Source organism: Tachyglossus aculeatus, chromosome 2 (assembly GCF_015852505.1).
Source record: "Tachyglossus aculeatus isolate mTacAcu1 chromosome 2, mTacAcu1.pri, whole genome shotgun sequence".
Lineage (NCBI taxonomy): Eukaryota > Metazoa > Chordata > Mammalia > Monotremata > Tachyglossidae > Tachyglossus > Tachyglossus aculeatus.
Window position 1 is genome coordinate 137,156,228 of NC_052067.1, and position 14,693 is coordinate 137,170,920.

Consider the following 14,693-nt stretch of genomic DNA (forward strand, 5'->3'; position numbering starts at 1 on the left):
TATATATGTTTGTACATATTTATTACTCTATTTATTTATTTATTTTACTTGTACACATCTATTCTATTTATTTTATTTTGTTAGTATGTTTGGTTTTGTCCTCTGTCTCCCCCTTTTAGACTGTGAGCCCAATGTTGGGTAGGGACTGTCTCTATATGTTGCCAATTTGTACTTCCCAAGCGCTTAGTACAGTGCTCTGCACATAGTAAGCACTCGATAAATATGATTGATTGATTGATTGATTGATTGGTAGAGTAAAATACAGGAGTTGGCAGAAACGTTACTGAATCTACTGTCTCTGACAATGCAGGAAATGAGAAACATTTATCTCTTTGGAAGGCATAAAGCAGAGGTATCACTCTGGGCCTCTTCCCTAGGAAAAAACTGAGCACGCGCAGAAGTCAGAAAAAAAGAACAGCTTTGAGGAGGAGCGGGAAGAAGGATCGGGGAGAAAGTGAATGAGTCAGAATGGGCATCCACCCCACCGAGGGTGACCTCCTGGGACTAGGTCACTCAGCAATGATACAATGATACTCCATCATCCATTGAAGTCATCACACTTTGAGCAACCCCAGACCGGCATATCCAGCCCAGCTAAGGACTTGATCTCTAATGCACAAGGCCCTCTCTAAGATCACCAACGACCACCTTCTTGCCAAATCCAATGGCTTCTACTCCATCCTATTCCTCCTCGACTTCTCAGCTGCCTTTGACACTGTGAAACACCCCCTTCTCACAACATTATCAAACCTCGGGTTCACTGTCACTGTCGTCTTTTTGTGCTCCTTCTATCTCTCTTGCTACTCATTCTCATTCTCTTTCACAGGCTCCTCCTCTGCCTCTCACCCACTGTCTGTGGGAGTCCCTCAAGGCTCAGTTCTGGATCCCCTCTATTCTCCATCTACACCCACTCCCTTGGAGAACTCATTCACTGCCATGCTTCCAAGTACTATCTTTACATAGATGATTCCCTAGTCTACATCACCAGCCCTGAACTCTCTCCCTCTCTGTGGTCTCAAATTTCTTACTGCCTTCAGGACATCTCTACCTGGATGTCTTGCCAACAGCTTAAACTTAACATGTACAAAACAAACTTTCTCATTTTCCCATCAAAAATCTATCCTCCTGACTTTCCGATCACTCTAGACAACGCCTCCATCCTCCCTATGTCAGAAACTCATAATCTTGGCATTATCCTTGACTCGTCTGTCTCATTTAACCAAATATTCAGCCTGTCACCAAATCATTTCCTGTCCATCAATCAAAGAATGGTAATTATAGAGCACTTACTGTGGGCAGAATACTGTAATAATCGCTTAGGAAAGTATAATTCAATAGAATTAGTGATTCCTGCTCCCAAGAAGCTCACAGGCTATAAACTGCTAGTACACTGATCCAAACACTTTTTAATGGTACTTTTTAACCATTTACTTTGTATTAAGTTCTGGGGTAGGTTCATGATCATTAAGTTGAACAAAGTCCCTGCCCTACATGGGGCTCACAGTCTAAGTAGGAAAGTTTAGGATTTAATCCTCATTTTACAGATGACATAACTGAGGCACAGAGAAGTTAAGTGACTTGCCCAAGGTTACACATTAGGTAAGCACTCAATCAGCTCTTCCCCTCCTACTTCACTCTGCTGATTTCCTACTACAAGCCATTCCATGCACTTCACTCTTCTAAGGCAATTTACTCTCTATACGTCCATCTCATCTATCTCACCGCTGATCCCTCATCAGGGTCCTCCCTCTGTCCTGGAACTTCCTCTCTCTTTATATCCCACTGACCATCAATCTTTCCTTCTTTACAGCTTTTTAAAAATTCACACGTCCAAGAGGTCTTCCCTGACTAAGTCCTCATTGCCCCTACCAGCCCTCCCCATCTGCATCCCCTATGCACTTTGTTCTTAGTATGATATTTAACCCAACTTCATTACCATAGCATTTATGGACAGAACTTTTCATTCTGCAACTTTTCCTATTTGTAATTCATTTAATGTTTGTCTCCTCCTTTAGACTGAAAGCTCTTTGTGTACAGGGATCGTGTCTACCAATTCCGCAGTTTTTACTCTCATAAATGTTTAGTCCAGTGTTATGCACACAGTAAAAAAGCTAAATAAATTCTGTTGATTGACTGATCTAACCAGGGAATTCATCATCGTGGTCACTGAACATCCCTAACTGTCACCACTTCACCCTGAGTGTTCAATCCATTCATTCAATCATATTTATTAAGCACTTACTATGTGCACAGCACTGAACTAAGTGCTTGGGAAAGTATATTAACAATAAATAGTGACATTCCCTGCCCACAACAAGCTTACAGTCTAGAGGGGGGGAGACAGACATCAATAAAAATCAATAAAATTACAGATATATACATAGGTGCTGTGAGACTGTTTGGGTTGGGGGACAGCAAAGGGAGCAAGTCAGGGTGACGCAGAGGGAGTGGGAGATGAGGAAAAGTTGGGCTTAGTCTGAGAAGGCCTCTTTGAAGTGGGGGAGAGTAACTGTCTATCAGATTTGAGGAGAGAGGATGTTCCAGGACAGAGGCAGGATGTGGGCCAGGGGTCAGCAGCGAGACAGGTGAGCTCAAGGCATGGTGAGAAGATTAGCACTAGAGGAGTGAAATATGTGGGCTGGGTTGATAATAATAATAATGGTATTTGTTATGTGCTTACTATGTGTCAGGCATTGTACTACTTGCTGGGGTGGATGCAAGCAAATTGGGTTGAATACTGTCCCTGTCCCATGTAGGGCTAACAATCTTGATCCCCAGGGTTGTAGAAGGAGAAAAATGAGATGATGTAGAAGAGGGCAAGGTGATGGAGTGCTTTAAAGTCAATGGTGATGAGTTTTTGTTCGATATGGAGGTGTATAGGCAACCACTGGAGATTTTAGAGGAGGGGGGTGACATATGCTGACTGTTTTTGTCAAAAGATGATCCAGGCAGAGGAGGGCGGGCAGGGATTGTGTCTCTTTATTGCTGAATTGTACTTTCCAACTGCTTAGTACAGTGCTCCACACACAGGAAACACTCAATAAATACGGTTGAATGAATGAATAAATGAATGAATGAAAGTAATAATAATAATAATGGTGGTATTTGTTAAGTGCTTACTATGTGTGAAGCACTGTGGGGAGGGACAGGAGGTTGGGAGGTCAGCCAGGAGGCTGATGCAGTAATCAATCAATCGTATTTATTGAGCGCTTACTGTGTGCAGAGCACTGTACTAAATGCTTGGGAAGTACAAGTAGTCAACATATAGAGACGGTCCCTACCCAACAGTGGGCTCACAGTCTAGAAGGGGGAGACAGGGAACAAAACAAAACATATTAACAAAATAAAATAAATAGAATAGATATGTACAAGTAAAATAAATAAATAAATAGAGCAATAAATACGTACAAACATATATACATATATACAGGTGCTGTGGGGAAGGGAAGGAGGTAAGATGAGGAGGTGGAGAGGGGGAGGAGAGAGAGAGGAAGGAGGGGACTCAGTCTGGGAAGGCCTCCTGGAGGAGGTGAGCTCTTAGTAGGGCTTTGATGGGAGGAAGAGAGTTAGCTTGGCGGATGTTGGGAGGGAGGGCATTCCAGGCCAGGGGGATGATGTGGGCCGGGGGTCGACGGCGGAACAGGCGAGAACGAGGCACGGTGAGGAGATTAGTGGCAGAGGAGCGGAGGGCGCGGGCTGGGCTGTAGAAGGAAAGAAGGGAGGTGAGGTAAGAGGGGGCGAGGTGATGGAGAGCCTTGAAGCCGAGGGTGAGGAGTTTCTCACCCTAGGAGTAATCTAGGAGGGATAGGATGAGTGATTACTCTAGGCTGGATAGGGACAAGTGAGAGAGAGGGGAGGGAACGGAAAGGAAGAGGAATTCTAGAACTGCAGCCAGCCTTATAATACCCCGGGTTGGGGGGGCGGGTGAGCAGAGAATTACAGAGCTGCAATTCCTTTTGTGACCACAGGAGGGCAGGTTCGGAATGGGATTGGCCCCTTAAACCCAAACTACATAGTGTCTAGGTGAGAACCAGTGAATTGGAGTTCTCCAATTTCCTCCTTCTACCTTCCCCTCCACACGCACACACCATAAGGAGGCCCTCCCTATCACCCTTCTCTTCTCCATCCCTCTCACAGCTTCATTCCTTTCAGGAGATCAGGATCAATCCATCAATGTATGGTATTTATTGAGTGCTTACTATGTGCAGAACACTGTACTAAGTGTTTGGGAGAGTACAACACAACAGAGTTGGTAGACACGTTCCCTGCCCACAGAGAGCTCACGGTCTTGAAGAGTTGATCAGTTCCAGAAGTAAGCCAAGTGTGCAAAGCATGGGACCAGGGGCAAAAGACAGGGGATGGTGGGCAGGAAGCCAGGTCAGCCTACCCTAGTGCCAAGAGCTTGGGCTTGGAAGTCAGAGGTCGTGGGTTCTAATCCCAGTTCTGCCACTTGTCTGCCGGGTGACCTTGGGGAAGTCACTTCACGTCTATGAGTCTCAGTTATCTCATCTGTAAAATGGGAACTGAGACTGTGAACCCCATGTGGGACAGGGACTGTGTCCAACCTGATTACCTTGTGTCCACCCCAGTGTTTACAACAGTGCTTGGCACATAGTAAGTGCTTAATAAATACCATAGTCATTATTTATTATTATTATGGAGCAGAGGATATGGAACTGGGAAATGGGGACCAGGGACAGAGAACTGGGGGGAGCAGAAGGGATACGATTGATGATGATGATGATGATAAACCAGGTTAGCTCTGCTTCCAGGGGAAGTAGAACAGAGCTCAAGCCTAGTTCCTTTGAATTCAATTCCACCCCAAAGAATCCCTTAGTTCATTCATTCATTCATCCACTCATTCATTCATTCAATCGTGTTTATTGAGTGCTTACTGTGTGTAGAGCACTGTTCTAAGTGCTTGGGAAAGTAAAATGTGACAATAAACAGTGACATTCCTTGCCCACGAGGAGCTCAGTCTAGAGTGGGAGAGACAGACATCAGTACAAGTAAATAAAATTCCAGATATGTACATAAGTGCTTTGGGGCTGGGAGTTGGGGGAGAGCAAAGAGATAAATAAAATTAGAGATATGCACATAAGTGCTCTAGGGCTGGGAGCGGGAAAGAGCAAAGAGAGCAAGTCAGGGTGATGAAGAAGGGAGTGGGAGATGAGGAAAAGTGGGGCTTAGTCTGGGAAGGCATCTTGGAGGAGACATACCTTCAATAAGGCTTTGAATTGGGGGAGAGTGGTTGTCTGTCATTTTAGAGGAGGGAAGGTGTTCCAGGCCAGAGGCAGGTTGTGGGCCAGGGGTTGGCATCAAGACAGGAGAGATGGAAGCTCAATGAGAAGGTTAGCACATGTTAGTTACCTCATGTCCCTTGAGCCATGCACAACCTAGGTGCCATGGGCTCTGCACTGCCAGCTCCTGGAAAACACTGGTGCAGAGGCCTCTATCCCACCATGGGGCCAGGATGCTTTGAGGTTAGGCATAAGGAATACCCAAGAATGAGAGAGGCACTGGTCTCTGGCCTCCATTTCCTCTGGACGGTGGCAGAGGGAAGCAAGCAGAGCTTATCTACCTCTTCCTGAAATGCAGGCCCCTGAGTGGCCAGTTTTATTCCAACCCATGGAATGCTCGAAGGCAGTTAGGGAGCATCCTCTCCCATAAAGGAGCATTGTGAGAAGGCACTTTTCAATTTCTGCCAGGTCACCCCGGGACCTACATGGAACCATTCCAGAGCTCAGTTTACAGTGGGCCAAGCCAGGGGAAGTCTGGACAGTCCTCTCCTCCCCAACCCTGTTTGCTGAGCTCAACTTGGGGTATGTTGGGGTGGCAGCCAAGAGGGTTGGGATGGGAGGGAAGGAATCCTTGTGAGGGCAATAGAAAACCAAATCAAAGGTGAGGACAAAATGAGCTCCAATGATTCCCTCGTTGGTACCCTCCCTCCTGCCTGGAGTTCCCTCCTGCCTAGAACTCCATCTCTCTACATCAATCTGTGGTATTTATTGAGTGTTTACTATGTGCCGCATTAAGTGCTGGGGAAAGTACAATAGAGTAAATAGACAAGATCCCCACCCTCAGGGGTTTTACAATCTAGCAAGGTCAGGGTGGTGGGTATCAAGGGGGAGAGAGACAGAGACAGGAATTAAAATAAATTTCAGGTGGGCAGGCGGGAAGCAAAGACGCTAATTACTGTCAATCCATGATCAGTCTGTCTGTCTGAATAATCAATCAATCGATCAATCAATCAGTGGTGTTTATTGAACACTTACTGAATGCTTACTGAACTTACAGTTTAGAGCAATGAGCCTCATGCTAGACACATGGAAGGGAATGTGTCTGTTTATTGTTACATTGCACCCTCCCAAGGGCTGAGTACAGTGCTCTGCACACAGTAAGCGCTCAATAAATGATTGAATGAACATAGCAATGCCAAGGGGCTGACAGTCAGATGGGTGAGGAGATCACATGGACCTGCTCACACATGGAGTGAAAAGAGCAAGGGTCTGGGAGTCAGAAAACCTGGATTCTAATCCCTGCTCCACCACTTGCTGCTGGGGGATTTCACAAGCAAGTCACAACTTCTCTGTCCCTTAGTTTACTCATCTGTAAAATGGGGAAATGCCTGTTATCCTTCATACTTATACTGTGAGCCCCTCATGGGGTAGAGGCTGGATCTGATTTGATAAACTTGCATTTACCTCAGCATGTAGTAAAATGCTTTGCACATAGTAAGCCCTCTAGTAACTTAATAGATGCAACACTGTGGTGGAGGAAGAGGACACACCTTTGTCCTCAAAGGAGGAAATTCAGACCAAGGCAACCCGTAGTCGGGCCTGTCCACATCAACCTTAAGTAACAAAGAGAGGTCACAAAACATCCAGAAGAACAAAACTAGCAGAAAGTCCTCACTTCCCTTTCATGAAGGTCAGGCCACTCAGGAACTCTTGTCCTGGCTTTTCCTCTCTCCACACCCCCTACTCCTCAGAGAAGCAGTGTGCCCTAGTGGATAGAGCGTGGGCCTGGGATTCAGGACGACCCAGGTTCTAAACCTCACTCTGCCACTTGTCTGTTGTGTGACCTTGGGCAAATCTATTAACTTCACTCTGTGCTTTAGTTACCTCACCTATAAAATGGGGATTGACATAAGCCCCGTGTGGGACGTGGACTGTATCCAACCCAATTAACTCTTTTTATCTACCTCAGCATTTAGCATCATGACTGGCATATAATAAGTGCTTAACAAATATCATTACAAATAATAATAATCAAGATGCCCCAAGAAAGGAGAGGAACCCAAGCCCCTTCCCTCCCCAGGAGCCTTGGCAAATAGCTAGAATTTTCAGGACTTGGCTGTTTCTGAATTAGAGTGGGAAATGGGAAGATTTGGTGTTAGTTTTGGTATTTATATTTGTTTTCTGAGTTTGTCTCTCCCCCAATTCCCTAGATTAGTAGAGTGCTTAAGTTCTTAGCACAATGCTCTGTTCACAGCAAGAGCTCAATCAATACCACTGACTAATCAATTATGAGCTCCTTGGGGTCAGGGGACCATCTTTGCACAAAGAAGGCCCTCAACTAATACTTGGCAATAAGGAAGGATGATAGTGATAATTCACATTAATTTAGAGTTACAAATACAGAACTACAGGGACAGAAATAATGATCGGTGTGGCTAGCATTGGGCTAGACTTATCAAAGAGGAATTTCCAGAACAATCAACCAATCAATCATTGGTATTTATTGAGCACTTATTTTGTGCAGACTACACAAAATCACTGAGGAGAGTAATAGTAATAATAACGGCATTTGTTAAGCGCTTACTATGTGTGAAGCATTGTTCTAAGCACTGGGGGAGATACAAGGTTATCAGGTTGTCCCAGGTGGGGCTCACAGTCTTAATCCCCATTTTACAGATGAGGTAACTGAGGCACAGAGAAATTAAGTGACTTACCCAAAGTTACCTAGCTGACAAGTGGCATAGCTGGAATTAGAACCCATGACCTCTGGCTCCCATTCCTGTGCTCCTTCAACTGGGCCATGCTGCTTCTCTACAAAACAATTGAGTTGCCAGACTTGTTCTCTGTCCACAAAGAGTTTGCAGTCTAGAGGGGGAGACAGACATTACAAGAAATTACAGATATGGACACAAGTGTTGTGGGGTTCAGAGTGGGATGATTATCAAGTGCTTGAGAAACAGTGTGGTCTAGTGGATAGAACGCAGACCTGGGAGACAGAGGACCTGAGTTCTGATGGCAGTTTTGCCAACCACTTGCTGTGTAATCTTGGGCAAGTCACTCCACTTTTCTTTGCCTCAGTTCCCTCATTTACAAAATGGGGATTCAATACCTGTTCTCCCTCCTACTTAGACTAGGAGCCCAATGTGGAACTTGATTGTTTTGTATTTACCCCAGCACTTAGTGCAGTGTTTGGCACATAGTAAGCACTTAATACATACCATAGCTATAAAAGGGTACAGATCCAAGTAAATAGGTGACACAGAAGGGAATGGAAGTAGGGGAAATGGGGGCTTAGAGAAGAACTCTTGGGGGATATGTGATTTTAATAAGGCTTTGTAGGTGAGGAGAGTGGTGGTCAGTCAGATATGAAGAGGGAGGGAGTTCCGGGACAGAGGGAGGATGTGGGCAAGTTAGAGGAGTTAAAAGTTTTAGTGAAGAGGGATCGAAAATGGTTTGGTGAAGAAGGGAGAGAAGGGCTTTATTCTGGGAAAAATGTCTGTCCTTCACCTCTAAGATTCCCTGATTAGTTCTCTTGCCTCTCCACCTCCCCGTTCCCACTACCCACTGTTCCACAGCTAGGGTATGCTCCTCTTCTGAATCAGATTCCTGAAAATCCCCTTGCGGATTTCCTTGGTCTTCAGGCTGTAGACGATTGGGTTGACCAGGGCCGGGATGAAGAGATAGGCATTGGCCATCATGACCTGGAGCAGAGGAGACAGGTGCTGCCCGAAGCGGTGCAACATGGCCAGCCCAATCATGGGCACATAGTAGACCAGAACAGCGCACACATGGGAGACGCAGGTGTTGAGGGCCTTGAGCCACCCTACCCCTGACACGATACCCAGCATGGTCTTGAGAATCAGGGCGTAGGAGAGGACAATGAGCACAGAGTCGAGCCCGAAGGTGGAGAGGACGATGAAGAGGCCGGAGATGTTGTTGAGGGTGGTGTCAGCACACGGAAGGCGGATGAGGTCAGAGTGGAGGCAGTAGGAGTGGGAGAGCAGGTTTTCCTGCTGGCAAAAGGGCAGGCGTTTCAGGAGGACAGCCAGGGGCACCATCAGCACTGTGCTCTTGAGGATGAGCCCGACACCCATGGCCCTGATACGTCTGCGGGTGAGGATGACTGAATACATCAGTGGGCTGTAGATGGCCACGAAGCGATCAAAGGCCATAGCCAGGAGCACACCCGACTCCAGGATCGAAAAGGAATGGATGAAGTACATCTGGACCAGGCAGGCATTAGAGTTGATCTCCATGATACCCACAAGGAAGATGCCAAGGACGGTGGGCATGGTGGACAGGGACACACCCAGCTCCGTGAAAGCCAGCATGGCCAGGAACTGGCTCATTGGCTGGTGGAGGACCGGGTCCTTCAGTATCACATACAAGATGGTGCTATTCCCAACCAGGATAGTCAGGTATATCAGGCAGAAGGGGATGGACATCCAGGCACGGGCAGCTTCCAGACCGGGAATACCTACCAGGATGAATGTGGAGGAACTGGCCAGGGAGATGTTGGAGCTTTTCATGGCTCAGGCAGGATGGTGGCATCCTATTGGGTGGAATGGATAGTCCAAAACGACATAAAGTGTGGCCCAATATCAATCAATATATCATATTTATTGAAAGTATACTGTGTGCAGAGTACTGTACTAAGCATTTATATTGTATGTTATAAAAGACCACGGTCCTGGAGGCCAGTCTTAATCCTGATACCACCACTTGTCTGCTGTGTTGCCTTGGACAAGTTACTTCACTTCTCTGGGACTCAGTAACCTCATCTGTAAAATGGAGATTAAGACTGGAAGTCCCATGTTGGACATGGACTGTGTTCAAACCAATTATCTTGTATCTACCCCACCACTTAAGACTAGTGTCTGGCATGTCAATCAATCAGTCAATCACTGGTAATTATCGAGGACTTACAATGTGCAGAACACTATTCTAAGTGGTTGGTAGAATGTGATACAACAGACTTGGCAGAAACATTCCCTGCCCATAATGAGTTACAGTCTAAGCACTTAAGAAATACAATGGCTTAGTGGACAAAGCATGGGCCTGGGAGTCAGAAGGACCTGGATTCCAATCCTGGCTCTGCCACCTGTCTACTGTATGACCCTGGGCAAATCACTTAACTTTTCTGTGTCTCAGTTACCTCATCAGTAAAATGGGGATTAAAAATGAGAGCCCCCATGGGACAAGGACTGTGTCCAAATTTATGAACTTTCTCTGATACCTTAGCTGATTCCTTTATCCAGGGAAGCAACAATACTGGACAGTGTTGTGGGCAGTCACTTGTTTACTGTGGGATGTTGGGGAAGTCAGTTAACTTCTCTGTGCCTCAGTTATCTCAGCTGCAAATGGGGATTAAGACGGTGAGCCCCATGTGGGACATGGACAGTGACCAACCAGATTAATTTGTATCTACCCCAGCACTTAGTGCTGTGCTTAGCATATAGTAAACATTTGACAAGTATCATTTTAAAAAAACAGAACAAGTAGACAAAATTGGCATTGAGCCCTTTGTCTGCTGGGTGACATTAGGCAAGTCACTTAACTTCTCTGGGCCTCAGTTGCCTCATCCATAAAATGAGGATTAAGATTGTGAGACCCATGTGGAACAGGGGACTGTGTCCAACTGGATTTGCTTGGTACACCCCAGACCTTGGTACAGGCCAGGGTACAAAGTGCTTAAAAATTGCCATGGGTTTTACTACCTGTTTTCCCTCCCTCTTAGACTTTAAGCCCCATGTGAGATCTGCATATATTGTATCAAGCCCAGTGCTTAGTGCAAATCAAACCTCATCAGGCCTTCCCAGAATGAGCCCCCTCCTTCCTCTTCCTCTCCTTCCTCTCCCTCTCCTACCCCTCCCCATCCCCCCACCCTGCCTCCTTCCCCTCCCCACAGCACCTGTATATATGTTTGTACATATATTACTCTATTTATTTTACTTGTACATATTTACTATTCTATTTATTTTATTTTGTTAATATGTTTTGTTTTGTTGCCTGTCTCCCCCTTCTAGACTGTGAGCCCGCTGTTGGGTAGGAACCGTCTCTATATGTTGCCAACTTGTACTTCCCAAGCACTTAGTACAGTGCTCTGCACACAGTAAGCGCTCAATAAATATGACTGAATGAATGAATGAATGAATGAATACAATTTCATCTCAGATCCTTTCTTAAAGATCCCAAGCAACAAGTCCTAGTGGCAAGGGCATGGACTTAGAAGTCAGAGGACGTGGGTTCCAATCCTGGCTCTGCCAATCATCTACTGAGTGACCTGCTGAGAGAAGTCACTTAACTTCCCTGGCCTCAATTACCTCAATTGTAAAATGAGGATGAAAACTGGGAGCCCAATGTAGGACAGGGACTGTGTTCACCTTGATTACCTTATCTCTACCCCAGTGCTCAGAACAGTGCTTGGCACATAATAACTACTTAACAAACACCAAAGTGATTATTATTAGGGAAGAAGATTGCCACCTCTACCACATCTCTCTCAGTCACCTGATATGAGGGGCCACACTCCAATCAATCAATCAATCAATCAATCGTATTTATTGAGCGCTTACTATGTGCAGAGCACTGTACTAAGCGCTTGGGAAGTACAAATTGGCATCACATAGAGACAGTCCCTGCCCAACAGTGGGCTCACAGTCTAAAAGGGGGAGACAGAGAACAGAACCAAACATACCAACAAAATAAAATAAGTAGGATAGAAATGTACAAGTAAAATAAATAAATAAATAAATAAATAAATAAATAGAGTAATAAATATGTACAACCATATATACATATATACAGGGGCTGTGGGGAAGGGAAGGAGGTAAGATGGGGGGATGGAGAGGGGGACGAGGGGGAGAGGAAAGAAGGGGCTCAGTCTGGGAAGGTCTCCTGGAGGAGGTGAGCTCTCAGCAGGGCCTTGAAGGGAGGAAGAGAGCTAGCTTGGCGGATGGGCAGAGGGAGGGCATTCCAGGCCCGGGGGATGACGTGGGCCGGGGGTTGATGGCGGGACAGGCGAGAGCGAGGTACAGTGAGGAGATTAGTGGTGGAGGAGCGGAGGGTGCGGGCTGGGCAGTAGAAGGAGAGAAGGGAGGTGAGGTAGGAGGGGGCGAGGTGATGGAGAGCCTTGAAGCCCAGGGTGAGGAGTTTCTGCCTGATGCGCAGATTGATCGGTAGCCATTGGAGGTTTTTGAGGAGGGGAGTAATATGTCCAGAGCGTTTCTGGACAAAGATAATCCGGGCAGCAGCATGAAGTATGGATTGAAGTGGAGAGAGACATGAGGATGGGAGATCAGAGAGAAGGCTAGTGCAGTAGTCCAGACGGGATAGGATGAGAGCTTGAATTAGCAGGGTAGCGGTTTGGATGGAGAGGAAAGGGCGGATCTTGGCACTGTTGCGGAGCTGAGACCGGCAGATTTTGGTCACGGCTTGGATGTGAGGGGTGAATGAGAGAGCGGAGTCGAGGATGACACCAAGGTTGCGGGCTTGTGAGACAGGAAGGATGGTAGTGCCGTCAACAGAGATGGGAAAGTCAGGGAGAGGACAAGGTTTGGGAGGGAAGACAAGGAGCTCAGTCTTCGATATGTTGAGCTTTAGGTGGCGGGCGGACATCCAGATGGAGATGTCCTGAAGGCAGGAGGAGATGCGAGCCTGGAGGGAGGGGGAGAGAGCAGGGGCAGAGATGTAGATCTGGGTGTCATCAGCGTAGAGATGATAGTTGAAGCCGTGGGAGCGAATGAGGTCACCAAGGGAGTGAGTGTATATTGAGAACAGAAGGGGACCAAGCACTGAACCTTGGGGAAATCCCACAGTAAGAGGATGGGAGGGGGAGGAGGAGCCTGCAAAAGAGACTGAGAAAGAACGGCCGGAGAGATAAGAGGAGAACCAGGAGAGGACGGACTCCACTCCTCAGTTCTATAATTATGGTATTTATTAGGCACTGTGGAAAGCACGGTGCTAAATTCTGGGGTAGATACAAGATAATCAAGCAGACTCAGGCATGTCCCTCACAGGATCACGCTCTAAGAAGCAGAGAGAGTGGGTATCTTATCAGCATTTTACAGATGAGGAAACAGAGCTAGGACTACAACCCAGATCCCTTGACTCCCTCCTGTCCCACACTACTACATTCTTTCCAATAATAACAATAATAATGATACCTTTTAAACACCATAAACCAAGCATTGTACTAAGCACCAAGCAAGAGGGAAGTAGCTTGGCCTAGTGGAAAGAGCCGAGGTCTGTAAATTAAACGACCTGGATTCTAATCCCAGTTCCACTACTTGCCTGTTGGGTGACTTAAATTAGCTGTGCTTCAGCTTCCAGAACTGTAAAATGGGGATGAAATACCTATTCTCCCTAATATTTAGACTGTGAGTCCCAGATCGGACAGGGGTTATGTCTGATATAATTACCTTAGAAAAGTAACGTGGCTCAGTGGAAAGAGCACGGGCTTTGGAGTCAGAGGTCACGGGTTCGAATTCCGACTCCACCAATTGTCAGATATGTGACTTTGGGCAAGTCACTTAACTTCTCTGTGCCTGTTCCCTCATCTGCAAAATGGGGATTAACACTGTGAGCCCCACGTGGGACAACCTGATCACCTTGTATCCCCCCAGAGCTTAGAACAGTGCTTTGCACATAGTAAGCACTTAACAAATACCATTATTATTATTATTATTATTATTATTATTATTATTATTATTATTATTATTATTTTATATCCTAGCACTTGGAACAGTGCTTGACACATAGTAAGTGGTTAACGAAGACCATTATAAAAAAAATGTGTCATGGTAAGCAGGGAAATACAGTCCCTGCAGCACATGGGGCTCAAAGTCTAAGCAGGAGAGAGAATAGATATTTAACAAGTACTTTGATTGAATACCATTAACCACTAATTTACAGATAAGGAAGCCAAGGAATGGAGAAGTGACTTGACCAAAAGTGATACACAGCCGGAAAGTGGCAGAGTCAGGAATAGATCCCAGGTCCTCTGGTTCCCAGGACCCCTCTCTCTTTCCCCTAGTCTATGTTGCTTTCTCCAGGGTCATGCTTAGAAGAGTGCTCTACACAGAGTAAATGCTCAATAATACCATTGTTTGATTGAATGATTGATGCTGTCTACCCCAAACACCTCCTGCTTCAGTGTCAGCCTCTTAATCAGTCAGTCTGTAAGTCAATTATATTTACTGAGCTCATACTGTGTGCAGAGCACTGTACTAAATGCTTTGGAGAGTACGATACAACAGACACATTCCCTGCTCGTGATGAGTTCACAATCTATAATGGGAGACATACATTAATATAAATAAATAAAATTACATGTCTGTGACTGGATTAGATCCTGGAAGACAGGGAAGAGAAGGATACTGCAGCCTCTCCTCTTAGTCCCGGAACTTACCAGGAGGCAAGGAGCCTGTGGGAAAGCTGGCTGGGGAAGCCAAA

At 46.0% G+C, this 14,693-nt stretch overlaps 1 protein-coding gene across 1 annotated transcript; it reads right to left on the minus strand.

The window, feature by feature from the left end:
* Window positions 1–8,815: 8,815 nt before the first annotated feature.
* On the minus strand, window positions 8,816–9,769 carry LOC119943549 (olfactory receptor 51I1-like). The gene has a single exon (XM_038764605.1). The coding sequence runs from the start codon at window positions 9,767–9,769 to the stop codon at window positions 8,816–8,818; it is 954 nt and encodes a 317-aa protein (XP_038620533.1).
* Window positions 9,770–14,693: the final 4,924 nt, after the last annotated feature.